Below are 26646 nucleotides of genomic sequence, written 5' to 3' on the forward strand. Positions count from 1 at the left end.
CATTTCGCAGGTGAAGAAACTGAGGCTCTGCTGTTAGAGATAAGAATCCAGGGCCTCTGCGCTACGCTGCCTCTCAGCCAATAAGAACAAGGAGGGTAGACGCGGCGGCAGGTTCGGGCTGGGGTCCCAAGCAGGAAGGGAAGAGTTGGCTGCCGGCGGAGGCCGCTGCGAGCTCGGAACCGTCCACCAGGGAGCCCGGGAGCGGCGGACGATCACGGCCGAGCCCCGCGCAGACAAGGCATGCCGGGAACAGCGGCCGCTCACCGGACGGCGTGTGGCAGGGCAGGCGTCGGGGAAGTGCAGTCGGACGGGGCTGGGGATCGGGTGCCCGCACTCCGTGGGGACTGTTTCCCACAACCTCGGGTACCGGGTGCTGCGCCCGCCAGCTGGGCCACGATGAGCTTTAGGCTTGTCCGGAAACGCCGACGGACCAAAGCGTGGCGCCAGCCGGAAGTGCTGCGCCGTCGTCCCAGTGCACGCCGGGAAATGTAGTCCCTCCGGGAGGCCCAGGGCGGTGGCTGCGAGTCCCGCGGACCGGGTGACCGATCTGGCGTGGACCCGGGATGGCTGGGGCTGGCGGCTCGGGGGGCCCGATCGGGGCCGGGGCCCTGGCAGGCGGCGTGCGGTCCAAGGTAGCCCCGAGCGTGGACTTTGACCACAGCTGCTCGGACAGTGTCGAGTACCTGACGCTCAACTTCGGGCCCTTCGAGACAGTGCATCGCTGGCGGCGCCTCCCGCCCTGCGACGAGTTCGTGGGGGCTCGGTACGGCGTGGGTCCAGGACCTTGGGGGTGGGGAGGATGCCCGAGAGGGTTTCATGGTGGGTTCCAGGGAAAAGGCTGGGGCATGGTGTCCTGGAGCGGGATCTGGTAATGGGGTGGGGGGTGGGGGGCGGAGGGGGTAGTGGTGGTGTCCTGGGCGATGCCCGGGGCCGTGGCGGGGATTTTGAGGGAGTCCCGGAGCGGGGTGCCCAGGGGCCAGGTACCAGAGTCATGTTGTGGGTCTCCAGCTGAGTCCCAGGTGCTCTGCAGTGGGATGAGGAGTCCAGAGAGTCCTAGGACAATGACAGGGTCCCCACATGCAGGGTTATTTGGGGGGCGGGGGTGTACTGGTGGAATTTAGGGGTTTCTGTTCATCTTGATAGCTGAGAGGTGTTATCCAACTTATGTGGCAGCCCCGGTGTTGGTCTCATTTCTTGGGTGCCCCCCGGAGGGAGGGTCCTGGTCTCATCTCTACCCACCCCTCTTTTCTTTCCAGGCGCAGCAAGCACACCGTTGTGGCCTATAAAGATGCCATCTACGTATTTGGTGGAGACAATGGGTGAGTGAGTCGGAGCATCAGGGTGTTTGGACCAGGGAGGGACAAACATGGTGGTTTGGATTGGGCTTCTGCAGCTCCACTACTGTCTTCACAAATGTTAGCCAAGCATTCAACCTCCATTTCCCAGTCTGTAAGGTTCCCTGCCCTCAGGGCCCTCAGCACAGCATCCAGTGGGTAGCATATGCTCCGGACACAGAAATTTCCCTCTTGCTCTGACCGAGTGGACAGAGCCTTGAAAGAAACACGTCAGCCCTCGCTGCCACCCTGCCAGGCGCTTTGCCTTCCTGTTCACCCTCCTGCTCTTTCTCTGAATCACCTGTGAGTGAGGCCTTCCCCGACCACCTGGACCATCTGCACCTCTTCCCGGCTCCATTGGTCCCAGGGCATACCCGTGTTTGTTAGCTGTCTTCTCCAGAGCAGGGCCTGTATCCCAGCACCCAGACAATTTGACAGGTGTTTGTCCCATGAAGGAATGAAAGACGTTCCATGAGAATCCCCCAAACTGGAAATGCCTGGTGTCCAGCACAGAGCGGTGGGTGGGGAAGTGTTCTGTAGCAGGAACTGTGGAGCAACAAGCAGAACTATTTTTGCTACAATGTGACACTGAGAAACAGAATACAAATTTGTCTTAATACAGTTGTAACTTTATAGACGGACTGGGTACAAGGAAAGATGGCCTGTAGCCCTTGGGGGGGGGGGCGGTTGTCAAAGGTCAGGGAGGAGGGGCAAATGGGAGAGGGGGGGAATTACTGTCACACTCCGCGTCCCAGCTCCTGGCTTCCTGGCTGCATGGCCTCAGACGGGTCCTTTTATCTCCAGGCTGTTTCCTCTTCTGTAAATGGAAGTGGAGAGCTCAGCCATCTGGTGCAGACTGAGCTAGGCAGGGGGTGCCTGGCCTGGTGTGCAGGGGGTGCTGGACTCCTGTTGGGTTGACACCCTCCTTCCCTCTTAGTGACAGGGCTGGGTGGTGACATGCAGGTTGTGTTAACAGGTGGTGTCATGGCCAGTGGATTTGCTTTCTGTTTTATTTTATCTTTTTTGGTTGTTTATTATTTATTTTTAATTGAATCTACTGGGGTGACGTTGGTTAATAAAGTTATATAGGTTTCAGGTGTACGATTCTAAAACACATCATCTATATATTGCACTGTGTGTTCACCATCATTTTATTGTGTCTTTGAAATGTAGTTGCTACCCTGGCTGTGTGGTAAAGAGGTGGCAGGAAGATCAGAGAGAAGGGGAGGGGCCGCCCTGAGGTGTGGGCAGGCCTAGGCTGTGGGTGGCTGGGGTCATGCTTCGGTCCTGCCTGACTCCCAGCAGGCAGCCCCCGTGCCTGCACCAGCTCAGGAGCTTCCTCTGTGGTCACCTCTGGTCCCTCGGGCATCAGCTGGTGTCTGGCCCTGGCTAAGTCTCCTAGGACAACTCCCCCGCCTCCTGGGCTGCAGTGTCCATCTGCTAGGTCTTGGCTGGGCAGTGCCCTGCAGAGCAGACCAGAACCAAGCCCGCCTCTCCCTGGCTGTGTTTCAGGAAGACGATGCTCAACGACTTGCTGCGGTTTGACGTGAAGGACTGCTCCTGGTGCAGGTGCGTCCCAGGTCCCTGCTCTTTCTCCTAGAACTTGGTCGCACTGTTTGGGGCCCTGATTGCCAGTGGAGTTACATTCCTGGAAGGGTAGACAGAGGTTTCGAGGAGGAGATAAGAATCCCGCCCCCTTCCCCCCCCCCCCCCCCCCCCGCCTCCCATGCCATACCCAGTGTTCCCTCTATCTCTTAGGTTTCTTTCCCAGTCCATGACTGAGATTGATTATTCAAATCCTCTTAATAAGGGGATCTGTTTGATCTGTGGGTCCTCAAATTCTGCCTCAGGAGAGCCCTTCGGTCACCAAGCCTGCCTCCCAGGCCAGGGGCTGGAGCCAACACAGAGAGCCATTCGTAGATGGGTTCTAGGACGGACTCTGCTGCTGCAGGGGCTCCTCCCCCCTCATGGGGCCCATCCTCTGCCCGGAGACCCCACACAGGCAGTGGGCATCGTGCGGACCCCGGCCTGCCTCCTGCAGATGGCCCTCCCCGCTGTGCAGCTATGGACAAGACACCTGCCCTCTCTGAGCACTGCATAGTTGCACCCTGCGGCCCAGCCCCTGACCTGGAGCAGCTCACAGCTGAGGGGGAGAAATAGATCCCGGGGTTAGAAGATACTGGGCTTCCTCTGAGCTCTGCCGTCTGCTTGTGCAGAAGCCCAGGTTCACCGAGCGCCTTGGGTGCCACGCTCTGCTCTGGAGCCCTGTGCGCAGCCCTCGGTCCCAGCGGCCTCTGGGGTGGGGTCTGACCGCCCCTCCCCCCTGCCCCGACAGAGGAGGATGTCAGGGCTCAGGACCCACAGCTGCTGAACCTGGCACGCCAAGGTGGCATCACCCAACGCTGCCCACCTTGTGCCCAGGAGACCTGGGTAGCCCTGGGATTGCCACAGAAATCTCTATGTTGTTTCTTTCACACTTAATTTTAAAGTATGGCCAATAGTTACAAATTCATTTTAAAAATCACTCTGAAGACTTTACATTCTTTTTTTTTTTTTAATGTTTTTATTGAATTTTATAGAGAGAGGAAGGAAGAGGGAGAGAGAGATATAAACATCGAAGAGAGAGGAACATCGATCAGCTGCCTCCTGCACAGCCCCCACTAAGGATCGAGCCCACAACCTGGGGTTGTGCCCCGACTGGGAATCGAACCAGTGACCTCTTGGCTCCACACCAGCTGGTGAAGACTTTACATTCTCTGTTAAAAACTGCCTAAGTAGCCCTGGCTGGTGTGTTCAGTGGTTAGAGCATCGGCCTGCGCACCTGAGCGTCTTGGGTTGGATTCCCAGCTAAGAGTATGTACCTGGGTTGCAGGTCTGAGCCCTGCCCGGGTCGGGGCAGTTGTGGGAGGCAACCAATCAATGTGTCTCTGTCACATCGATGTTTCTCTCTCTCTCTCCCCCCTCCCTCCCTCCCTCCCTTCCACTCTCTCTAGAATAAATGGCAAAAATATCCTCACTCCTTGAGTGAGGATTTAAAAAAAAAAATTGCTTAAGTATAAAACTGAAAAGGAGCAGCCCCCAGAAAGCAGTATAAATGGGTTTTTAATTTGTAAAGTAAAATCTGTGGACCACCCATGCTGCAGGACACAGTGCAGCTGTGAGACGGGGGGTAATGATGATTCTCGAGTGGCTTGAAGACCTACTCACAGTCTGCTGTGAAACTGAGAGAGCATATTGCAAGATATCTACCAGATGATTCCATTTAAAAAAAAATCACTCCGAGACACAATATGCATAGGAAGGTGTAGGGGTGACCTCCAGATGTGGACAGTGGTTTCTAGCAAAGGGTTATATATAAATGTTAGTGCTGTGTGTTTTTTTCCTTATTGGCAATTTCCTAAAAAGTTTCTATAGTGATACAGGCATGACCTTCAAAATATTGCTGACACCCATTGACTCTTGTTCTCCCGCCAGGGCCTTCACCACTGGGACCCCACCCGCCCCCCGCTACCACCACTCAGCCGTGGTCTACGGGAGCAGCATGTTCGTCTTTGGTGAGCTGCCCCTCACCTCCCAGGCCAGGGCTCCCTGACCTCCATGAAAGCCTCAGGCCCACGTGCTGTGCTTGGCTGGCCTCGCCCTGTCCACTCTGATCCTCAGCCCCGTCTCCTGGGGCGGGAACCGTCTGCCTCTGCGACTGGGCTGGGGGGTGGCTTTCCTTCCCCGCCGGGGACAGGGAGTGGCGTCCTGCTGATCTCTGTGTCCCCAGAGCCCAGCACGGAGGCAGGCACCCAGTAGGTGCTCCCGAGGTGTGCGGAGAAAGTTCTGGAATGCCTTTCCAACGGGGCCAGATTCCGCCCTCCCCTCCTGGGGTTTGAGGACTCAGAAATGCTGCCTTTGGGTGTGACGGTTGCTCTCTCTTCACCCAGGGGGTTACACTGGGGACATTTATTCCAATTCTAACTTGAAGAATAAAAACGACCTCTTCGAATACAAGTTCGCAACTGGCCAGTGGACGGAGTGGAAAATTGAAGGACGGTGAGAACCTGCTGAAACCTTCGGGGCTGTTCTGCGGGCTCCGGCCCTGCAGCATTACGGAGGAGCCCGGGGCTCGGAGAGGCCTGGGAGCTGGGGTTTGGTGCGAACTCCCAGCTACACCGTTTGCAGCCTCTTCCCAGCTCTTGGTTGGGTAGAAGGGACCCGGATGTCCTGTGCTGAGCGCTTCCACAGTCCTACCTTGCGAGCACCCCTTTGCTATTTGGTGGCACCCGGGAGGGGTCTCTGCCCGGTGATGTCTGAATGCATCATCAGGGCCTGGTGCCGCATGAGCTCAGCCCCTCCTGCGGTTGATTGTATCCTGACTGGAGTCCCGGGGCCAGCAGATGTGGGCACGGCAGTCAGGGCCTGGCAGGACTTGCAGGGCTGTGGCCACTGGGCCAGCCTTGTGGGGCTGTGAGGCTCGGGTCTGCACCGAGTGGCCTCATTCCTCCCCATCCTCTTGCTCCAGGTTGCCAGTCGCCAGGTCAGCCCACGGTGCCACGGTGTACAGTGACAAGTTATGGATCTTTGCTGGCTATGATGGCAACGCCAGGTAGGTGGCGGCCTGGCCCGTGGGCACAGTGTGGGCTTTCTTGGTCTTGGACGGCTCAGACTGGGGGTTTCTCGTGAGGGTGGGTATGTGGGCGGGGGGCGAGGGGGCAGGATGAGGGTGATGGCCACTGATTGGAGCCCCTTTCCTACCCCCACAATGGTTAAAAGGACTGGCACCCCTAAGGCCCCTCCCAGGGCATCCGCGGCATCAAGCCTGGCCCATGTTTGCACAGCTGTCGTGCTTGTCTCCAGAGCAAATAGCTGGGGGTCATCAGAGCTGGGGGTGGGAGAGGTGGCCCCTTGCATGGCTGGGGTGGGAATACTCAGGCTCACAGCAAGGAATGACCCTCAGGGGCAAGTGAGCAGGTGGGTGGCAGCAGCAGGGCTCAGACTCGGCCCTTCCCCTGCAGAGGACGACAGAGCGCTTGCCTGTGCCACAGGCATTTCCTATTTCAGCAAATTGGCTTTGCTGTGTTTTTCGGATTACAAAGCAGCATGTGCTCACTCCCCAGCACTTCAGCATCATAGACACTCTAATCAGTGCAGTTTCTAAACAGTGAGCGTTGCCTCTCTGAAGTCCTACCCCAGGGACCAGCCGAGGGCTGACCCTGCCCCCTGCCCTAGAGGTTGGGAATGGGGCCTTCCTTTGAGTGAGGCCGCTCTTCCTGCCTGCACTGGGCAGGGCCTGGCACAACAGGGACTCAGTGTAGCCCCCACACTCGCCCAACTGAAGCTCCAGCTTCATGGCTGCCCCAGAGTCCGCTGGTCAGAGTCCCAGGTGATGGGTGGTTCTTTCCGGGAGCCATCCCCCCCGGCCCTCCCTGCCAGTCAGCCCCAGTGGCGGGCATCCTGACCCCTTTGTCCTCATGCAGGTTGAATGACATGTGGACCATTGGCCTTCAGGACCGAGAGCTCACGTGCTGGGAGGAGGTCAGGGGCTGGAGGGTTTTGGGGTGGGTTGTGGGGAGGCAGGGAGGTGGGGGGTGCAGGGGAGCAGGGTGGGTGCAGGAGGCAGGGAGGTGAGGGGTGCAGGGGAGCAGGGTGGGTGCAGGAGGCAGGGAGGTGAGGGGTGCAGGGGAGCAGGGTGGGTGCAGGAAGCAGGGAGGTGAGGGGTGCAGTGGAGCAGGGGAGCAGGGTGGGTGCAGGAGGCAGGGAGGTGGGGGGTGCAGGGGAGCAGGGTGGGTGCAGGAGGCAGGGAGGTGAGGGGTGCAGGGGAGCAGGGTGGGTGCAGGAGGCAGGGAGGTGAGGGGTGCAGGGGAGCAGGGTGGGTGCAGGAAGCAGGGAGGTGAGGGGTGCAGTGGAGCAGGGGAGCAGGGTGGGTGCAGGAGGCAGGGAGGTGGGGGGTGCAGGGGAGCAGGGTGGGTGCAGGAGGCAGGGAGGTGGGGGGTGCAGGGGAGCAGGGTGGGTGCAGGAGGCAGGGAGGTGGGGGGTGCAGGGGAGCAGGGTGGGTGCAGGAGGCAGGGAGGTGGGGGGTGCAGGGGAGCAGGGTGGGTGCAGGAGGCAGGGAGGTGAGGGGTGCAGGGGAGCAGGGTGGGTGCAGGAGGCAGGGAGGTGGGGGGTGCAGGGGAGCAGGGTGGGTGCAGGAGGCAGGGAGGTGGGGGGTGCAGGGGAGCAGGGTGGGTGCAGGAGGCAGGGAGGTGGGGGGTGCAGGGGAGCAGGGTGGGTGCAGGAGGCAGGGAGGTGGGGGGTGCAGGGGAGCAGGGTGGGTGCAGGAGGCAGGGAGGTGGGGGGTGCAGGGGAGCAGGGTGGGTGCAGGAGGCAGGGAGGTGGGGGGTGCAGGGGAGCAGGGTGGGTGCAGGAGGCAGGGAGGTGGGGGGTGCAGGGGAGCAGGGTGGGTGCAGGAGGCAGGGAGGTGAGGGGTGCAGGGGAGCAGGGTGGGTGCAGGAGGCAGGGAGGTGGGGGGTGCAGGGGAGCAGGGTGGGTGCAGGAGGCAGGGAGGTGGGGGGTGCAGGGGAGCAGGGTGGGTGCAGGAGGCAGGGAGGTGGGGGGTGCAGGGGAGCAGGGTGGGTGCAGGAGGCAGGGAGGTGGGGGGTGCAGGGGTGCAGGGGAGCAGGGTGGGTGCAGGAGGCAGGGAGGTGAGGGGTGCAGGGGAGCAGGGTGGGCTGGGTGGGGGCTGCTTTGCTCCCTTTGCCAAAGCCCAGCCTTGACCTCTGCCTTGCCCTTCCCGCTGACCTGCCTGTCAGTTCCAGTGGCAGTGACCTAGTGACTAAAGGCTCTATGTCTGGGGGGCAGCCTGTCACAGGTGACGATGCAGTTCAGGTGTAACCCACCCTTACCTGATAGTGAGGACAGCACGCCCCCTGCTGTCCTGCTGGCTGCTGTTTCCAGGTTGCTCTACTGTCTTTCCCGAGGAGGGGATGTCTTTCTCCTTTAGTGATGACTTTATTCTCCATTTAGGAGGGGACGGTGGGGCTTTAGGTTGTTCTGCAAAAAAAGAAAAAAAAAATATGTGAACCCTCAATCACAGAAGAAACTTCGGGAGTAAAAGCAGTCCCAGCTCAGCAGCGTGAGCACAGACGTGCATGCCGGTCCCGTGAGGGCCCTGGCTGAGCTGCCCCCACCCCCACCCCCTGCCACACAGGTGGTGCAGAGCGGCGAGATCCCCCCTTCCTGCTGCAACTTCCCGGTGGCCGTGTGCAGGGACAAGATGTTTGTGTTCTCAGGGCAGAGTGGAGCCAAGATAACCAACAACCTCTTCCAGTTTGAATTCAAGGACAAGATGTGAGTGCACCGGCGGTGGGGCCCTCGGCCCCCCACGCCTGCATCTGGAGCCGTCCCTGGGAGCGCCAAGGAAAGCAGGGCCGGCTGCCCTCCTCCCGCAGCGGGAGGTGTGGTGTCTTTACACAGACTGCGCCCGAGGTCCCCTGCAGGCCCCTTGGGTGTGGCTGCAGCTCAGCAAGACAGGGCCTGGGCGGCCTCCCCTTTTGAGTGAAGAAAACCCCAGCCCCGTGAATGGCATGGCCAGGGCCACCAGTACCAAGTATGGCTGGCATAGCTCTCATGTGATGGCGGGTGCCCGGGCCCTGAGCTTCCAGCGTACGCTGTCCTTGGCTGCTGGCCAGCCCTCGACCCCTGTGCTGGGGACTAAGGCAAGCGCCGGGCGTTGGCTCTGGGAGTTAGTGGAGGAGAGAAAGGGAGTTTGGGCTGCAGGTCAGGGAGGCTCAGGAGGGGACTGGGAGCTGCCCTGGATGCCAGCGTATCAGCTGGGAAGGAGAAAGGCTGGGTGTCCTGGGCAGGGGAAACCCTGCTGATGCCTGTCCGACTCGCCTGTCCTGGGGTGGCCAGGCCTGGGGGAGAGCCACGTGCACGCTGGCTCGCTGCTCCGCCTTGACCTGGGCCCTCAGGACAGTGGGCATCACACAGGGCTCAGAGCAGGCAGGGCAGACCTGGAGAAGTGAGGGCATGGGCAGAGGCCAGGCACAACCAGACTGGGGAGGGTTTGGGGCAGACATGCAGGCTCTGGCCAGGTGGACAGGTGGCTGATCTGCAAGGGGGTCCTCAGGGAGGTGCCAGTATTAGGGGTCTGAGGCCTGCACAAGGGCCTGGGGGTACCTGTGGAGCAGGCTGAGGAAGGCGCATCTAGAGGGCAGAGGGCTGCAGGACGAGGAGCCCAGGGGTGATGGGGATGGGGTAGGAAGGAAACCATGGGAGACACGGTCACCAGCAGCAGCCAGGTGGGTAGTGGGTGACTGGTGGCCCGGTTGGGTTGAGCCTGTGTGGTGCCACCTTCCTCGCAGGCCAGCCCCCAGGCAGCCTCCCACCCTGCCTCATGCTTGCACCCTTTGTCCCCGTCCCCCCCACCCCCCGCCAAAGAGGTGTGCAGAGCTGGTTCCAGAGCGAAATTCGACAAGGGACCCTGGGCAAATGCACTGCAGGCCCTCCCTCAGCCGGGGAAGGTCTCCCAGGGGTTGCAGGGCACTAGGAAGACTGAGCCTGTGGTGGGGGCCTCGGAGCCCAGGTGGAGGCCACAGGGGAGCAGGAGCCCCTGCCTGGCACTGGTTCCTTGTTGTGTGCTCCCAGGTGGACACGCATCCCCACTGAGCACCTGCTTCGGGGCTCCCCGCCGCCCCCCCAGCGGCGCTACGGGCACACGATGGTGGCCTTCGACCGCCACCTCTACGTGTTCGGGGGCGCAGCCGACAATACTCTGCCCAACGAGCTGCACTGCTACGACGTGGACTTCCAGACCTGGGAGGTGGTCCAGCCCAGTTCGGACAGCGAGGTGAGCCCTGCCAGGCGTTGCTGAGGGGATCGAGGGCCCGTGGCCTGGGCTGTGTTCCTGACCCACCTGCTCCCACCTCCTCACACCTCAGGGTGTTCCTGGACCCCACCCTGGCCTGACCCTGGGGCCTGGGCCTCCTGCCTGTTCTCCACCTGCAGCCCGTGGGCTCTACGATTCCTCTTCCCACCACGTTTGCATTGTGCTGAGGATGTTCTCCTGGCTCCCAACTCAGCCCTCATCTGTGTGGCCCGTCCCCCCCCCCCCTCCCCCCAGCGCTCTAGGTGAGGGTGGCGAGCAGTCTCTGGTGCCTGCCTGGCTTTTGCTGACTGGTTGTGCCCTGCGTGTCTCCCATCAGGTTGGTGGGGCCGAGGTACCAGAGCGAGCAGCTGCTTCTGAGGAGATGCCTGCCCTGCCCTCCGAGGACCGGGGCGGCTTCAAGAAGTCCCGCGATGTGTTTGGCCTGGACTTTGGCACCACCAATGCCAAGCAGCCTTCCCCACCGGCCTCCGAGGTGAGGGCCAGTGCCCTTGTTACCTACCGCTCCCTCGCCCTCTGAAGCAGGACCTGTGATCGGCCCATCTCAAAGGTGGGGAGACTGAGGCTCAGAGGAGTGAGAGGAGGGCCAGAGCCCACGCCCCGCTGGCTGGGCCGTGTCGCTGCAGCAGGTGAGACAGCACCGGCTGTGTCCACTCTGCGTCCCAGGGGCCCCGTCCTGCCTGCTCACCTCCACAGGCCCTGCCTCCGGCCCCTTGCCTGCAGCTGTGCCCCAGGCCCTGCTCCAGCCCCGCCTTCCAGGCCAGTGGTGCCATGTCCTTAGCCACCGTATGGCCACTCTAGGCCACAGCCAGCCCTGCTGGAGACCCCGCCCTGCCCCTCCCCACCTTGCTGACTTGTCCCCCCTCTCTATCCAGCTGCCCAGCGGAAGGCTCTTCCACGCGGCGGCTGTGATCTCGGATGCCATGTACATCTTCGGGGGCACCGTGGACAACAACATCCGCAGCGGGGAGATGTACCGGTTCCAGGTGGGGCTCACGGGCTTGCGGAGCAGGCGGCTCCCTTAGAGCTGACTCTGCAGGGAGGCCAGCCAGGGCGAACGGGCCCGGACGATGGAAACAGAACCAGGGGGTAGGGGCGGAGCTTGTCCACGGGTGTCCAGAGCCAGGGCTGCACCTGGTGGGACGGCAGCCTTTCTGAGGAGCCTGGCAGCTGGGGTGGAGAGGGGGGCCTAGGCTGAGGCAGTCAGGAGCCTCAGGGCAGGGTGCCGCTGGTGGGGCAGCCAGTAGAGGCCTGGGAGCCACCGGGGCAGTGGAGGGAGCCAGGCTGAGCTGAGCTTGGCGTCGGGGCCTCAGAGGGGGCAAAGCCAGGAGCATAGTGTCTTCCTTGGTAACCCCTGGGCTCCTCCTGCAGTTCTCCTGTTACCCCAAGTGCACGCTCCACGAAGACTATGGGCGGCTGTGGGAGAGCCGCCAGTTCTGCGACGTGGAGTTTGTGCTGGGTGAGGTGGGTGCCCTTCTGTGGACGGAGGAGGGGGGCTGTGCACCCAGAGGCACGCTGGCGGCCCACTGGTGCTGGGGTCCCCGGGCCCCCGTGCTGGCTGGGCCTGTGTCCCTCGGGGAGAGAACCTGTGCCCTCCCCCCTGTCGTTCCTGCTGCAGAAGGAGGAGTGTGTTCAGGGCCACGTGGCCATTGTCACAGCACGAAGCCGCTGGCTCCGCAGGAAGATCGTCCAGGCGAAGGAGCGGCTGGCCCAGGTGAGGTGCGGCCCTGCCTGGCCCTGCCTGGGCAGCAGCATTCATGGGGTGCCCTTAAGCTCCCCTTTCTCTTCCCACAGAAGCTGGAGGAGGAGGCAGGTCTGGCTCCCAGGGAGGCCCCTGCTGTGCCTGTGGGTGGGGCTCGGCCACCCCTGCTGCACGTGGCCATCCGAGAGGCCGAGGCCCGGCCCTTCGAGGTGCTCATGCAGTTCCTCTACACTGACAAGATCAAGTACCCGAGGAAAGGTCCGCCGGGGCTGGGGGAGCGGGAGCGGGGTGGTGGTGCCAGTGACCCTACTTGCAGGTGGGCAGCCTGAGGCTCCGAGGCCGAGATGACCCGTGTGTGGTTCAGTTACGGAGCCGCTGCCTCCTGGCCCCAGCCCGCGCTTGTCTATAGAGGGAGCCCGGGGCCCTGTCCTCCCCTCTCCCCTGCCCAAGGGCCCCAAGGCTCAGGGAGCTCTCGGTGCAGGCCACGTGGAGGACGTGCTGCTCATCATGGACGTGTACAAGCTGGCGCTGAGCTTCCAGCTGTGCCGCCTGGAGCAGCTGTGTCGGCAGTACATCGAGGCCTCCGTGGACCTGCAGAACGTGCTGGTCGTGTGCGAGAGCGCTGCCAAGCTGCAGCTGGGCCAGCTGAAGGTGCCTCATAGCCCACCCCGCCCACTGCTGCCAGCCCCTTGCCCGGTCTGGTGCCCTCCTGGGGCCGAGGCCTGACCCCGCCCGTCTGTCCGGCCTGTCTGTCCCAGGAGCACTGCCTGAACTTCGTGGTGAAGGAGTCCCACTTCAACCAGGTGATCATGATGAAGGAGTTCGAGCACCTCTCATCCCCACTGATTGTGGAGATCGTCCGGCGGAAGCAGCAGCCACCGTCTCGCGCCCCCTCAGACCAGCCCGTGGACATTGGTAGGAAGCCGCGTCCTTTCCCTGCCAGGGGCTGGCCAGGTAGCATTCACCTTGGTCAAGGCTGGGAGCCATGGGGTCACCTGCCAGGCTCTCAGGCAGGGGTGGAGGGGTGGGTGCAGAGGACCCCAGTGTCTCCCTGGTACAGGGGCAGGGGCAGAGGGAGGCAGTTCAGGTTCAGTTAAAGGAACAGCGGCCAACCCACCGGGCTTTCCACCGTGGGCGTGTGCCTGCGGGTAGGGAACCTCCTGAGCCCATTTCTGGAGGTGACACGGGCACCTCTCTGGTAAGGCAGCCTGCCCTGCCTGGCATCAGTCTGAAAGCCCTGAAGGGGGCGCTGTGCTCACGTCACAGTGATTAGTCACCAAGCCTCGCCCCTAGGGCCCAGTGAGGGGTGAGCACAGCCTGCAGACCTCAGATGCTCCCGCTGCCCCCTGCCCCCCTACCCGGGAAGGGAGGGCACAGGCTCCTTTATCCCCGTCTTTCTCTGGGGCCTGTGCTGACCCTGGCCACTGCCCTGGGCAACATAGGGTGTGCCAGGCCCAGAGGAGGGCTCAGTGAGCTGAGTTTGGGAGATTAGACTCTGGGGGTGGGCGTGCCTGAGGGCTGTGTGTGAAGCTGAGGACAGGGCCTGCTGGTGCCTCGAGGGCCAGAATGAGGCCTCTTGCCTGGAGGAGGTTCATTCAGGGTGGCAAATGGGCAGATGTGCAGGAGGAAGTGCCCTGGGGCCCTGAGGCCCGAGTCAGGAGCAGGGTCTACTGGGGGGCAGGAGGTGCCTGCTCAGGGTCCCTCCATGCCCCTCCAGGCACATCTCTGATCCAGGACATGAAGGCGTACCTGGAGGGGGCCGGCGCGGAGTTCTGTGACATCACACTGCTGCTGGATGGGCACCCCCGGCCAGCCCACAAGGCTATCCTGGCTGCCCGCTCTAGGTGGGTGGGGGTGCAGCTGCCAGGCAGGGCGGGCCCAGGCAGGCCCTGCTGCATCCGCTAAGAGCCAGGCCTCTGCCGCCCCCTGTCTGCAGCTACTTTGAGGCCATGTTCCGGTCCTTCATGCCCGAGGATGGGCAGGTGAATATCTCCATCGGGGAGATGGTGCCCAGCAGGCAGGCCTTCGAGTCCATGCTACGCTACATCTACTACGGTGAGGTCAACATGCCTCCTGAAGACTCGCTGCATCCTCACCCCCGAGGGTGCTCCCAGGGCATCGCCGGGGCTCGCAGCACCCACCTCGGGCGGCCTGGCAGGCTGGGGATTTCCCGAGGACTTTTGGTGCCTGGTGCTCTCTGGACTAGTTGGTCATGCGGCACGGAGGGGTTTGTAACCAGGAGGGACAGTGGGTTCTTGATCTCATGACTGTTTGGAGTAAGGGGTTGGTCATTGCTATGTGACAGGTGAGCAGATGGACATAGAGTGATTCCTGGTCACGGCACTTCAGTGGGGGTCTGAACCTGGGGTGCGAGGATGCCCTTTAGGGCTCTGGGAGACTGTGGCCAGTTCTGCAAAGATGCGTATGAGTGTTTTCCTGGGGAGAGGATGCTGTGGTGTTTTTCTGAATCTCGATGGGGCTTCTGACTCCTAAGTGGTCAGAGTGTGTGTAGAGATCAAGCCAGTGATCTGCCTGGACTGGAGCCCATGCCAGACTCTCCTGGTGGGGCAGGTCCCCGGGCCTGAGCAGGTGCAGTCTCAGGTTTTCTCTGCCCCTAGCAGGCCAGGGCTCCAGATGCACTGTCCCCTGGGCGGAGGGTGGTGAGTGGGAGGATGACTCCTTTGGTGACAGCTCCTTAACCAGATCCCCCAGCTACCTGTTCGCGGCCCCCTACTACTACGGCTTTTACAACAACCGGCTACAGGCATACTGCAAGCAGAACCTGGAGATGAATGTGACGGTGCAGAATGTGCTGCAGGTAGTACACCTGGTGCCTGCTGGCCTCCCTGAACCTGGACAGGTGGGTGAGGGGTGGGGCAACACCTCAACGAACCTGCCATTCCAGATCCTGGAGGCGGCTGACAAGACGCAGGCGCTGGACATGAAACGGCACTGCCTGCACATCATCGTGCACCAGTTCACTAAGGTCAGGCCCTCCTGGCTCAGCACCCGCTGCTCACCCCTCATCTTCAGGACCCACTCTCCATGGCAGCAGCCGTGGCCAGGTGGGGGGAGGGTGCCTGGAATCTTGCCATCTTCTGCAGCAGTAGGCCCTGGGGATAACCAAGCAGAGCCACCCACCCTCTGGTCACTACTCACCCCATCTTTGAAGCCCACCCAGCCCTCACATGAATCCAGTTCCATCCTGTTCTGGCCTTTTGGTCAACTCCCACAGGTCTCCAAGTTGCCTACGCTGCGCTCACTAAGCCAACAGCTACTGCTCGACATCATAGACTCCCTGGCCTCCCACATCTCCGACAAGCAGTGTGCAGAGCTGGGTGCCGACATATGAGGGCCCAGGCGGTGCCAGCCCACAGATGGAGAATGACCATGCCTGCCCTGCCCCCTGCAAAAACTGTGCTGGCAATCCTCAGGCCTGTGACAGTGGTCAGACCTGCTGGCCAGAAGACAGGGTGCCCAGAACCTCAGAAGAGAGCTGAGGGGACATGGGGGGCTCCAAATGCCCTGTTTCACAAATGACAGGTCTCGCGGGAAGTGGATGGTGAAACAGGCCCCCCAGGTGGCATCCTCTCCTGGGATGGAGGCGTGGGTGGGAAGCTGGGGCTCAGTGACGATAGGAAGAGGCAGGATTCCTGGCCAGGGTCCAGCAGTGGGGAGAGCCCACCAGGGAGCTGATTTTGGGGTCCCCATCTGACAGGGACCCAGCATGGCTGTGGAAATGGCTACAGTCATGTTGCAAAGGTCTCTCCAATGTGGGGGTCATACAGGCCCCCCTCACCCTCACCAAGGTTGGCATAAGGGGTCCCTGGAGCTTATGCTGGGCACCTGTGATGGGCAGATGGATCTGATTCAAGATGAATTTTGGTGTGAAAGGCCCTGGGGCCAGTTCCTAGCCCACAGGGCCAACCACTCTGGACTGGGTCTGGATTGCAGAGGGACTTCAGGATCCCACATATCTGTGCCCATCCTTCTGGGCTGTGCCAAGAAGTCAGTAAAGATGCCCCCAGTCCCTGTGTATCCCTAAGTATTCTGTCACAGACATGCCTCCATTGAAGCCACAGCAGTGCTACCTACTACACACACCTTGCTGGTGTCCCCACCGGTGGGCTCTGGCCTTAGCTGTGGATTGGCCATGTGGCCCAATTGCTTGGCATTGGTCAGTCTTGCCTGGTTCTCTGTCAGCAACTTCTCACCCCCACCTGAGGCAACATGGAGGAAGGGGCTGTGGAAGGAATCCAGGCTGGCTTCTCCCACCTGAGCCTAAGCCTGGGATGCCTGCACCCCCCATATGCTGCACCACAGGCTCCTGCATGGGCTGGAATGCATCCTTTCCCGTTCCCCCACTGAAGGCCCTGTGATTCCACCCCAGTGCGGAAGGCACCGTTCAGCCTCCTTTCTGGGAACAATCCCAGGGACCCTCTGCCCCAGCTTCCAGGAAGCCACGTGGGGGGAAACGATCTTTCTTCCCTGCCTCAGGGCTCACTTCCTCTGGCTGTGCCTCGTGCAAACCAGCACCTGCCACTCGGCCCTGCTGAAGAGCCTGGATGTAGGCGGATGGGGGCCGCTGTGGCAGGTGAGCACCCTTAGGCAAGGGAGCCCATCCATAAAGGAGAACGAGCTTGGGGACCTTGGGGGACAACCTGCACATCCGGCTCTGCAGTGGACAACTTGGGAGCCTTGTAACTGGTCACTTGACGGTCTTTTCTAGACATGCTGTCAATAAATGAAGCCACATAAAAAGCAAATTTCAGAACCCGGTGTGGCCATTCACAGGACTAGACAGCATTCAGCTGTGCTCTTGGGGCTGTTGTGGCCAAGGCCCAACAGGGAGATACCGCCTGTGCGGGCAAAGTCGCCCCATGTACTGAGCTGTTTGCTATGCTTACAGATGCAGGGAAGTCTTCTAGATTCCAGTCAAGTTAAATTAAAATGGGGACACAGATTGAGGCCAGGACTGCTGCTGTGTGCTTCCCCCACTTCTCCAGACCTCCAGGGACCAGAAATGTTGAGCCTTACTACTTGCCAAGCATAGCAGCCCCAGGAGGTCAGAAGTTACAATTTTTGTCCTGGTTTTCAGACGAGATAGGCCATCTGAGTGGGGGCTGGCCTTCAGGCCAGGACTCAGGCTGGAAGCCTATTGGGTCCTGAAAAGGAACTTTCTGGCTTGGGTTTGAGTCTTTTTCAAGGAACCAGCTTGTGTTGGCACCTGTCCCAGGCTCTACTTACACTACCCCGACCCTCAGAGAACCCGTGGAGCATGGAGCTGCATGGGGAGGAGTAGGCAAGAGCTGGACTCTCTTATCTGCAGCCCAGAGCGTGGACTCCAGGCTCTGAGCCTTCTGGGGGCTGCAGCTATTGACTGGGGGAACAAGCCTGGCACTGAGGGAAGGGCCCCAGCCCTCAGCTGAACCAGATATAGGGCCTCCTAGAACCCACTTTATTATGGCATCTGGTAGGTCTGGTGGATGCAGCTCAAAGCAGGTCCCTTTCCAGGTGAATTCTGAGGAAGTGGCTGGAGCCCTGACAGGCAGCCCCCCCCGTCAGCTGTGGGTCCAGTGGCCCCTCACTCAGGTCATGCTGCTGCTCAGTTGCATGGCAAAGTCCTGCACATGTTCCTTCAGAGTCTGGCGGGCATCTGCTTGTGCCCGCTTCTCCCGCGCCCTCTCCTGCTGAAGTTTGGTTAGCCGCAGCCGCAGCCGCTGCTCCCGTCGCTTGCAGGCCTGCAGCTGGCGCTGGGCCTTGTCCAGGGCATCGAGTGCAGCCTCAGCCCTCCGCTTCCAGAGCAGGGCACTGCCCACCTGGTAGCTGTGCTCATTCTGGATGTAGGCTCCAGCGGGTGGTGGGAGGCGCAGCATGTAGGCCGAGGGTGAGACAGGCCGCGGCTCGAGAGGGGACGGCTGCCGCTCTGGCTCCCGCTCCGGTGAGGGCTGGGCGCTGCAGCCTGCTTCATCTGCTTGGGCACCCAGAGGCCCCAGAAGGTCTGAGAAGGGACTGCTGAGGCCAGGCTCCAGTCTCCCAGTAGGGGAGGCTGGCAAAGCAGCAGGTGCCGAGGCCTCTTCCACAGGAAAGCAGGTGACCTCAGCAGGTGGAGGTGGAGAAAAAGGAGTTGTGGGTCCTCGGCCCTCAGAGCAGCTGTGGGGAGAGAGACTGACAGGTCAGGCCACGGCTGCTCTAAAGCCTCAAAATTGGGGTGAGTGTGGCAACCCCCACCCATAGCACATACCGCTTCCTGCATCGCCGGAGCCGGCTGACATCGGGGGGACCAGGTGGGTAACTGTGCCCCTTGGTCTTGGTTGTCCGGCGCAACTTGGTGAAAGACTCAAATATCGTGGGAACTGCCCCCTCCTTCAGCCTGTGATACCCACTGTTGGGGAAAGCAACCTGGATGAGATGGAGAATGAGCACTGCCACCCCCAGCTGACCTGCAGGGGATCAGAGTGAGCATGCCCTCCAGCACCCTGTAGCAGGCTCTCCAGGGCTAAAAAACAGTTAGTTTGGAGAATGCCAAGTTAGGCAGAGTTACACCAATCTCTTCCCTGCAGGGCTTCTCCAAGTTAAGGTGTGTGGAAAGGCTCCACCAGAACTGGGTTGACCAGCCAAAATGAATTATTTCATCTGTGGACCTGGTGGGAGGATGGGGGTTCTAAGGAACTCCTGCTGGAAAAGCTAATGTTTTCCTCTTGTGTCACTGGCACAGCCATCCCCAGGGGGTGGGTCTTACTGTCCTCATCTTCTGGAAGAGGAAACTGAGGTACAGAGCTGGGAAGAGACAGTGATCCCCGAAACCAGGTCTGCCTGTTTTCGTGCCAGGTGAATGAGCAATCTCCCCATCGGGCCCTGCAGATACCCCAATGCTGGCTGGCAAGGAGGCTCACCTGATTCCCACCAGCTCAAAGCAGTTCTCCTCGAAGTGTTTGGAGCAGAAGTAGATGTACTCGGACGCTGGGTCCCATAGGCCCTGGCCGCTGGGGTCCAGCCTCTGGCAATTGGCCAGCCACAAGCCTCGCCTTGGGTTGTCCTTTTTGGGAAGTCTGTGGAGCCACAAACCTGTGAGCCGCAGGCTTCCTGAAGCCCTGGGGCTATGCTGCCTATGTTCCCAAGATGGGAAGAGCTGGCCCTGCACATGCTGCCAGGAGACCGCCCTTCTACCCTAACAGGGAAGCACCGCCCACCAGAGCACAGACGCGGAATCTGAGGCCTCCACGGGAGGCACAACGTGCTCAGCGTCATCTAGTAGGTAAGAGTCGCAGAGCAGAGAGTTCAAGGGTGGTGGAGGCGCGTCCCTCCTTTCCCGTCCGGACTCAATTCCTCCTAGATCGCCCGCTTCACCCCTCCCACCCACCCACAAGTTCAAGCTTCGCCCCAAACAGAGAACGCGCATGTGCAAGTGTGGCTTCGCGCCAGCAGAAAGGGCACATGCGCACGTCAACCGGCGTGAGCCAGCACGCACGCGCGCTGACCTGTGGAAGGAGATGCCGCGATTGCGCGTCTCGCGCGTATCCCGAGTGCAGCAGCCGGCGGCGGAGCAGTGACGCGGCATCTGGGGAAGAGGCGGGAGCTTGGTCGCGGGCGGCTGTCCGGCCCGTAGGGGCCTCGAGCCCCCAGCCGCCGCTCCGGTTCAGGCGGCCCTGTCTTGCCGAGTCTCCCACTGCCGAGCCCCTTCCCAGCCCTTTCTCCGGGCTCCCGTCAGCGGCACTCACGGTCTCGCCATTGCTGAGCCGCCGGAGTCTCGCGAGATGGCGGAAGTTGGTACCATAGAGACTGGGAAATACGGAACGCTCGTCCGAGGGGCGGGTCTGGTCCCGGAAGCGGTGGGAGCGTGGGGTCGCAGCTGTGAACGATTCCTTCTAGGCTCCCCGTACGCCTTTGTCATCGCTAAGTCGACCCCTCGCCTTTGCCCTTTTGTGCCTATTGGCTGTCGACCGGTAGTGCCCTGGGGCCGGACCACGCATTCGCGGAGGCCCCGATTGCAAGAGAAACTTCAACGAAAAGGAGCCTGGACTCGAGTTCAAACCTGACAAAAACCAGTGCTCACGACTTCTGGAGAGGTGCCTCTAATTGGGAGGGCGGGCAGTGGGCAGTGATTGCGTTTTGGGAAATGTGATGAGCAGAGGCTCTGCTAGCGATTTCCGCCAGGGACCTGAAAGGGAAAAGCTAAGGGCCTCCCTGGAAAGGGAGGTCAGAAATTGGGTTTGTGCTGCTTGGGGCTGCCTCCCTGGCCCCTCCCACAAGACGGTAAAAACAGCCACTCTTCAGCTTAGGAAAAAACGGGTTACTATTCCATTTTCCAAAGAACATTAAGTATGGAACCAAGGATTTAAGAATGTTTAAATATAAAATAATTAAAGCACTTTTTCATTTCCTCAGATGTGCTTTTTTTAAAAAAATATTTTTATTGATTTCAGAGAGGAAGGGAGAGGAAGAGATTGAAACATCAATGAGAATCATTGATCAGCTGCCTCCTGCACACTCCCCACTGGGGATTGAGCCCACAACCTAAGCATGGGCCCTTGACCGGAATCGAACCCAGAACCCTTTAGTCCCCAGGCTGCGGCTCTGTCCACTGAGCAAAACCAGCTAGGGCATCAGATGTGCTTTTTGAAGCCCTTTCTGGGAGTAATGCGGTAATTAAACGTGCACAGTTTTTCAGTTTGAAAGGAAATGCTTTCCCCTACAAATCCACTTGGAAAAAGGCAGGTATCTGGATAGGGAATTTTGTCAAAGTGCAGCACAAGGGACAGATGATGCTTCAATACAGAAACTTTAATAGGTAAACATATTGTAATGTTACAGTGTGTGTGGGGGGGTTACAAAGGGATAGGTGCCAGCACAACTCTCCCATTCAGTATTCTTCCCCTTCTTCAGCCTCAGCTTCCACGGAATCCACGCCCACCTCTTCATAATCTTTCTCCAGAGCTGCCAGGTCCTCCCGGGCCTCGGAGAACTCCCCTTCCTCCATGCCCTCCCCCACATACCAGTGCACAAAGGCTCGCTTTGCATACATGAGATCGAACTTATGGTCCAGGCGGGCCCAGGCCTCGGCGATGGCGGTGGTGTTGCTCAGCATGCACACAGCCCGCTGCACCTTGGCCAGGTCTCCTCCAGGGACGACGGTGGGGGGCTGGTAGTTGATGCCCACCTGCCAGAGAAGGGGAAAATAGAGTGAAATTTGTATTGTGGCCTCAGAAATGGTAGCCTGTTTTTCAAAACTGGAGCTGTGGGCCCAGGTTAAATGAACCCCCGTAGAAACTGGTACATTAGTTTTTGGCAATATCTGTCAACAGTTAATATCCTTTAACTGTTTACTTCTTTATAAATTTCTATTGACTGGTTTTAGAGAGAGGCAGGGTGCAAGAGAGAAACATCAATTTATTGTTCCACTCATCTATGTATTTCATTGGTTGATTCTTATATGTGCCCTGACTGGGGATTGAACCTGCAACCTTGGCATATAGGGACACTGTTCTAACCTACTTAGCTATCTGGCCAGGGCTAATCATATACTTTCACTGTTTGGATTTACTTACTCACACAAGAACACAAAGCTACATGTATAAAGACTTCTCTATTTAATTGAAAGCACTGTTTGTAATGGCAAAATTGGAAACAAATGTCTATCATTTGTTGCACACCCATACAGTAAAACACTATAATGATTATGAAAAAGGATGATAAATCTGTCCTGGCATATAAATATATCCAAGGTATATTGTATTGTATATTTGGTAAAAAGGAAAGCAAGTTGAATTCTATGTATTTAGGCTTAGAAATACCTATAGAGTAATAAATAGACTAGAGGTTTGGACAACTTAGGGAACATAATGCTGGAGGAAGACAAATGCCTGGGAATGTGCTGAGGTGGTCACCTATCTCTGCCCTGGTGAGTAGATAGTAGTTAGCAGAAGCCAGGCACACCATTCTCCAGAAGAGTTGGGGAGGGCAGGGTAAAGGGCACAGCGGGTTCTGACCCTGATCACGGGGCCCCCATGGCTCTAAGGCTAGGGCCAACCAGCCCCTCCTAGTGGGAGTGGTGCCAACTTCCGGTTCTCTCTGGCCACCTGTGTGCAGCAAGTTGAGCCCGTCACCTACGTGAAAAGAATGTGCATTTTTTGCCGAAGTTGCTTGGCTCTTCCTGTGAGCCTCCCTCATATAGCAAGAGGCATAGTACACATTGAATATGCACAGAACATCGCTGTAAGGACAAACAAAGCCCTGGGGAAGGAGATGATGACTTTAGTCTTTCAGCATTCTTGTTTTAGTATTTTGCCACATATGTGTGTTTCTATAATTAAAGAAACTAAACATATTTAAACATGGATGATTCCTTGAAAACACCATATCCATAAACAAATGGTTGTTAAAGAACATGGGAATTCACATGGTCCATCTTAGGTTGGACTGTCTTCCCTGGGTACAGAAGAAGCTTTGACTTCCTGCACCTCCTCACAGACCAGCCTCCCTACTGGTTCACAGGAGCCAGAGACTCAACTCAGCTAGGAGATGAACCTGGGCACAGGGCACAGCAACTCCCACAATGCCTCCCAGCTGAGGCTGGCTTAGATGTCCTTACTTTCCAAAGGTCACAGTGACTGAAAGAAACTTTCCTCCACTCAAGAACTTGGAATGCAAGGTTTCAACTCCTACCTAAAACCTCTATGGTCTGCAAACTTAAATTTAAGACTTAATGATTTTTTTTTTTTGCATGAATCACTTAAAATTTACTTCCTCAAAGACAATCTGTGTCAGTGTCTTAAGTGGGGCTGACAGAGGGCTGGATACCTTCAATAATGTGGGTAGTCAGTGGCAAGTTACAACTATTCCAAATGGGAACAAGATGACATATATTTCTGCTACTTATGATTTTCAGTCTGGCATGACCCTGGACCTTGCAATTCCCAAAATGAGGGCTTACAAATGTGGGGGTCTAGAGCTTTATCTAATGCAGAAAACCAATTGTGAATGAGGACTTAAAGAAAATACCTACATTTCTATTATAAAAATTTTACTATTAAAATTTTTTAAAAATCATTTCAAGGTCAACCTACATTTCCCATACTAAATCCACCACCCTAATGGGAACAACGATCCTTCAGACATTCTTCTGTTCTGTTAAAAAGGTACACTAATTGATGACCAAGAGCCTAGCTGCCATGGAACGGGGTATTCTCCACAAGGGCAGCATCCTATCGCAGGGTCTGCTGTACGCTGAAAAGTAAAACCACTCGTTATCACCCAGTCCTACCTTAAATCCCGTTGGGCACCAATCCACAAACTGGATGGTGCGCTTGGTCTTGATGGTGGCAATGGCCGCGTTGACATCTTTCGGGACCACGTCCCCCCGGTACAACATGCAGCAGGCCATGTACTTGCCATGGCGAGGGTCACACTTGACCATCTGGTTGGCAGGCTCAAAGCAGGCGTTGGTGATCTCAGCCACGGACAGCTGCTCATGGTAGGCCTTCTCAGCTGAGATGACTGGGGCGTAGGTGGCCAGGGGAAAGTGGATGCGGGGGTACGGGACCAGGTTGGTCTGGAATTCCGTCAAGTCCACGTTCAGGGCCCCATCAAAGCGCAGGGAGGCCGTGATGGAGGACACGATCTGCCCAATCAGACGATTGAGGTTGGTGTACGTGGGCCGCTCAATGTCCAGGTTGCGCCGACAGATGTCATAGATGGCTTCGTTGTCCACCATGAAGGCACAGTCGGAATGCTCCAGGGTCGTGTGGGTGGTCAGGATGGAGTTGTAGGGCTCCACCACGGCCGTGGACACCTGGGGGGCTGGGTAAATGGCAAATTCTAGCTTGGACTTCTTGCCGTAGTCGACCGAGAGCCGTTCCATAAGCAGAGATGCAAACCCAGAGCCGGTGCCGCCCCCGAAGCTGTGGAAGATGAGGAAGCCCTGCAGCCCCGTGCACAGATCCGCCTGAGAGAAAGCAGAGACCGTGAGCAATGCCTTTCGAAGCCACAGCGCCAACCTCCCACAAGCCTTGGTCACTTCTCTTTGACTCCACAAGGTTAAATGGATCCCAGTCACCCCAGGTAACATGCATTCCACTGAAGGGGAGGCCAAGCGGACACAGAGATGTACGGATGGATGCACTGCAGCCACACCAGAAAGGAGGACCATGGGTTCATGATTCTGCCTTGGGTTTTGCCAAAACGACCCTGGAAGGCTTCCCAGCACCTTCTTACCAACTTGCGGATCCGGTCCAGGACCAGGTCAACAATCTCCTTGCCGATGGTGTAGTGGCCTCTGGCGTAATTATTGGCTGCATCTTCCTTCCCGGTGATCAGTTGCTCAGGGTGGAAGAGCTGCCTGTAGGTCCCTGTGCGCACTTCATCTACAAAGAGGACACGTGCCATGGCCTTTAAGGATGATTTTTAACTCACCAGCATGGACAGATTGGGGGACCGTTCAATTCTACCACGCAGGTGCTGTTCCTTGCAGGTGAACAGCATCAGTGTATCACAGGGAGGCTCTATGTAATACACAGAGCACATCTGCAATCTATGGCTCTAGGGAGGTAAACTCAACTCACAGCACAAATACCAGCTTGACCGGATCCCAAAGAAGAGAACAGAGCACTCACCCCTGCACACAAGACTACATGTGCATATTTCTTTCATACCAAATGGTATAATTTTAAAAATGATTCATACTGGACAGTCACTAGGTCAGTGTGCTTTTTGCCAGGCAGTCTTATCAGGGCACCTGTGTGGCCTGGTCTCAGACTTTAGGGTGACATTCTGTCACCTCTGGGTGACCACTGACAGGTCTGCCTTTGCAGCTCTCCTCAGGCTTCTAATCTGGAGGGACCCAATGAATGTTCTCTATTTACCTTTCTATGTCTGAGACGCAGGTTAAGATTCTTGTGCACCAGCCTGCGAAAGTGCACAGCATTAAGGCGACCGCCTACCTGGGGCTGAGGCAGTCATGAATGAATCTGGTATAAGCCCACCTTACTCCTTGCAAAGCCTTTTCTGTATGTTAGGTTTTTCTAAATCAGGAGCCCAAGCCCCACATTTCAAGCACTAACCTTTCAGTTTCTCGCCTAACATGGTCACGGCTTACCTGTGTGTCCATCCATCCTTTCTGCGGAGGAATTCCAAGGAGCACCCTCACAGATTTAGTGATGCTCTCCCAGCCTCCCTGGAAAGCCACCCTGCTTGCCCGAGTACCTACCAACCACGGTGGGCTCCAGGTCCACAAACACTGCTCTGGGCACATGCTTGCCAGCCCCGGTCTCACTGAAGAACGTGTTGAACGAGTCGTCCCCACCGCCAATGGTTTTGTCACTCGGCATTTGCCCGTCAGGCTGAATGCCATGTTCAAGGCAGTATAATTCCCAGCAGGCATTGCCGATCTGGACCCCGGCCTGTCCCACGTGGATAGAAATGCACTCGCGCTGGGAAACAGAACATAAATGTGAGGCCCGTTCGTTTTCTAGACAGTTGTCACTGTATGGCATGAAAATATAATTTGAGACATATATACACGTTTCAATGTCTAAGGCTTTCTCAAATGTTATTTTCTATGAGGTTTGTGTGATCCACTTATCCCTGTGAAAACTGAGGTGCTAAACCACTTAGCTAAGTGCTAAAGTTAGTCCCAAAATCTAATTGTCAAAATTAATTTTATTCAATCTCTACCCTGTGTACGGTGACAAAAATGGAAAGTACATATAAAGTCTTTGTGCACACACCAAAATACAGCTGTAGTGAGAAAAAGCACTTGTGTATTTGAGTTGCCAACTGTGAACTAGCTGCTCTTTTTCACGACCTGCTGTTTGTATTGGAAAGAAATGACAAACTGGCTGTTCAGACTTGGATGTCTGTGATTTATGTGACCGTCTTGCTTGAAAGTAATAAACATTTTTACAGTTGTTAGTTTTAATTTCTAATGGGACAAGTGCAGGGAGGTTCCGAGGCCAGGAAGTTTGGGAATCGCCCTCCAGTCTTCAGGAACTCAGCGCTGCGGTTTGTCCTCTCGGAGACGGAGGGGTCCAGGCCCCCCCAGAACCCTGCTGCCGCCCCGGCTCTTTAAGGCACAGTTTCCGGGGAGCTGCCGTCCCTCGCCGACCCCCCCCCCCCCCCCGGGCTCACAAACTCAGAATGAGCCCGCGTCCTCGTCCTCCTGTGTCGTCCGGGGGCCTCCGGGCCTCGTGGTGCCTCTGGGCTGGCTCTTCGCTAGCCTCCCAGGCCCCTCTCCCCGCCTGGGCCCGCTCCCGCCGCACCCCCGGCGGCTCTCTCCACGGGCCGCGGCCTCACGTGGCGGGCTTCGTCCACCCTCCCGCCTGGGAGCCCGCCGGCCCCGGTCCCCAGGGTCCTTCCAATGGGCGCCAGACCTACGACGCCCTCGCCCAGCCCCAGGGCCTCACCATGGTGAGCTCTGCTGCTGCCGGACTCCGCTCCTCGTCCGAAAAACGGTACCTCAGCCCCCGCGCGCCCAACGGCCACCGCAGCACCCCGCACGCGGCCCCTTATAGGCCCGCCAAGGCCCAGGCGGCCATTGGTCCAGGGCGCCTCAGGCGGGCCAAGGCCTAGGACCTAGCTTTTCATTGGCTGTCGCTCGAACTCCTGGAGCGTGGCACTTTCTGATTGGGTGCGGGTTTGGCGGGAAGGCTGTGGGGGCGAGGAAGGCCGAGCGCGGTCGGGTGTTCCGGAGCCTTCTCCGACGTGAGGTTGGAGCGACCGGATGTGACCCTGCCCGTGAGCACCGGGCCGCAGGCGAACGGCTTGAT

General features: G+C 58.4%; 3 protein-coding genes across 6 annotated transcripts; 1 reads left to right on the forward strand and 2 right to left on the reverse strand.

Moving 5' to 3' along the window:
* The first annotated feature begins 144 nt into the window (after positions 1-144).
* LZTR1 (leucine zipper like post translational regulator 1) lies at positions 145-16680 on the forward strand. Its single transcript, XM_059676590.1, has 21 exons — positions 145-763; positions 1257-1319; positions 2847-2903; positions 4809-4888; positions 5264-5372; positions 5842-5925; positions 6797-6854; positions 8506-8645; positions 9945-10146; positions 10502-10657; positions 11058-11168; positions 11554-11646; positions 11801-11896; positions 11977-12142; positions 12366-12535; positions 12643-12799; positions 13602-13728; positions 13821-13970; positions 14597-14702; positions 14790-14870; positions 15120-16680. The coding sequence occupies exons 1-21, from the start codon at positions 564-566 to the stop codon at positions 15234-15236; spliced, it is 2523 nt and encodes an 840-aa protein (XP_059532573.1). The 5' UTR covers positions 145-563; the 3' UTR covers positions 15237-16680.
* Positions 16681-17310: 630 nt separating this feature from the next.
* Positions 17311-19709, reverse strand: THAP7 (THAP domain containing 7). 3 transcript variants are annotated; one of them, XM_059676594.1, is made up of 5 exons: positions 19606-19709; positions 19366-19445; positions 18781-18936; positions 18129-18269; positions 17311-18037 (listed from the first exon to the last, which is right to left on the reverse strand). In XM_059676594.1, the coding sequence occupies exons 2-5, from the start codon at positions 19443-19445 to the stop codon at positions 17473-17475; spliced, it is 942 nt and encodes a 313-aa protein (XP_059532577.1). In that variant the 5' UTR covers positions 19606-19709; the 3' UTR covers positions 17311-17472. The 3 variants fall into 3 exon arrangements, with proteins under 3 accessions (XP_059532577.1, XP_059532579.1, XP_059532578.1); XM_059676596.1 differs by lacking the exon at positions 18781-18936; XM_059676595.1 differs by lacking the exon at positions 18129-18269 and having other exon boundaries at positions 19366-19631.
* Positions 19710-20667: 958 nt separating this feature from the next.
* Positions 20668-25224, reverse strand: LOC132221939 (tubulin alpha-3 chain). Of its 2 annotated transcripts, none has more exons than XM_059676597.1 (4): positions 25093-25224; positions 24098-24271; positions 23148-23828; positions 20668-21044 (listed from the first exon to the last, which is right to left on the reverse strand). In XM_059676597.1, exons 1-4 carry the CDS (start codon positions 25207-25209, stop codon positions 20748-20750), a joined length of 1269 nt encoding a protein of 422 aa, XP_059532580.1. In that variant the 5' UTR covers positions 25210-25224; the 3' UTR covers positions 20668-20747. The 2 variants fall into 2 exon arrangements, with proteins under 2 accessions (XP_059532580.1, XP_059532581.1); XM_059676598.1 differs by having other exon boundaries at positions 24098-24246; positions 25089-25224.
* Positions 25225-26646: the final 1422 nt, after the last annotated feature.

The sequence above is a fragment of the Myotis daubentonii genome, chromosome 19 (assembly GCF_963259705.1).
Source record: "Myotis daubentonii chromosome 19, mMyoDau2.1, whole genome shotgun sequence".
In the NCBI taxonomy this organism is placed as follows: domain Eukaryota; kingdom Metazoa; phylum Chordata; class Mammalia; order Chiroptera; family Vespertilionidae; genus Myotis; species Myotis daubentonii.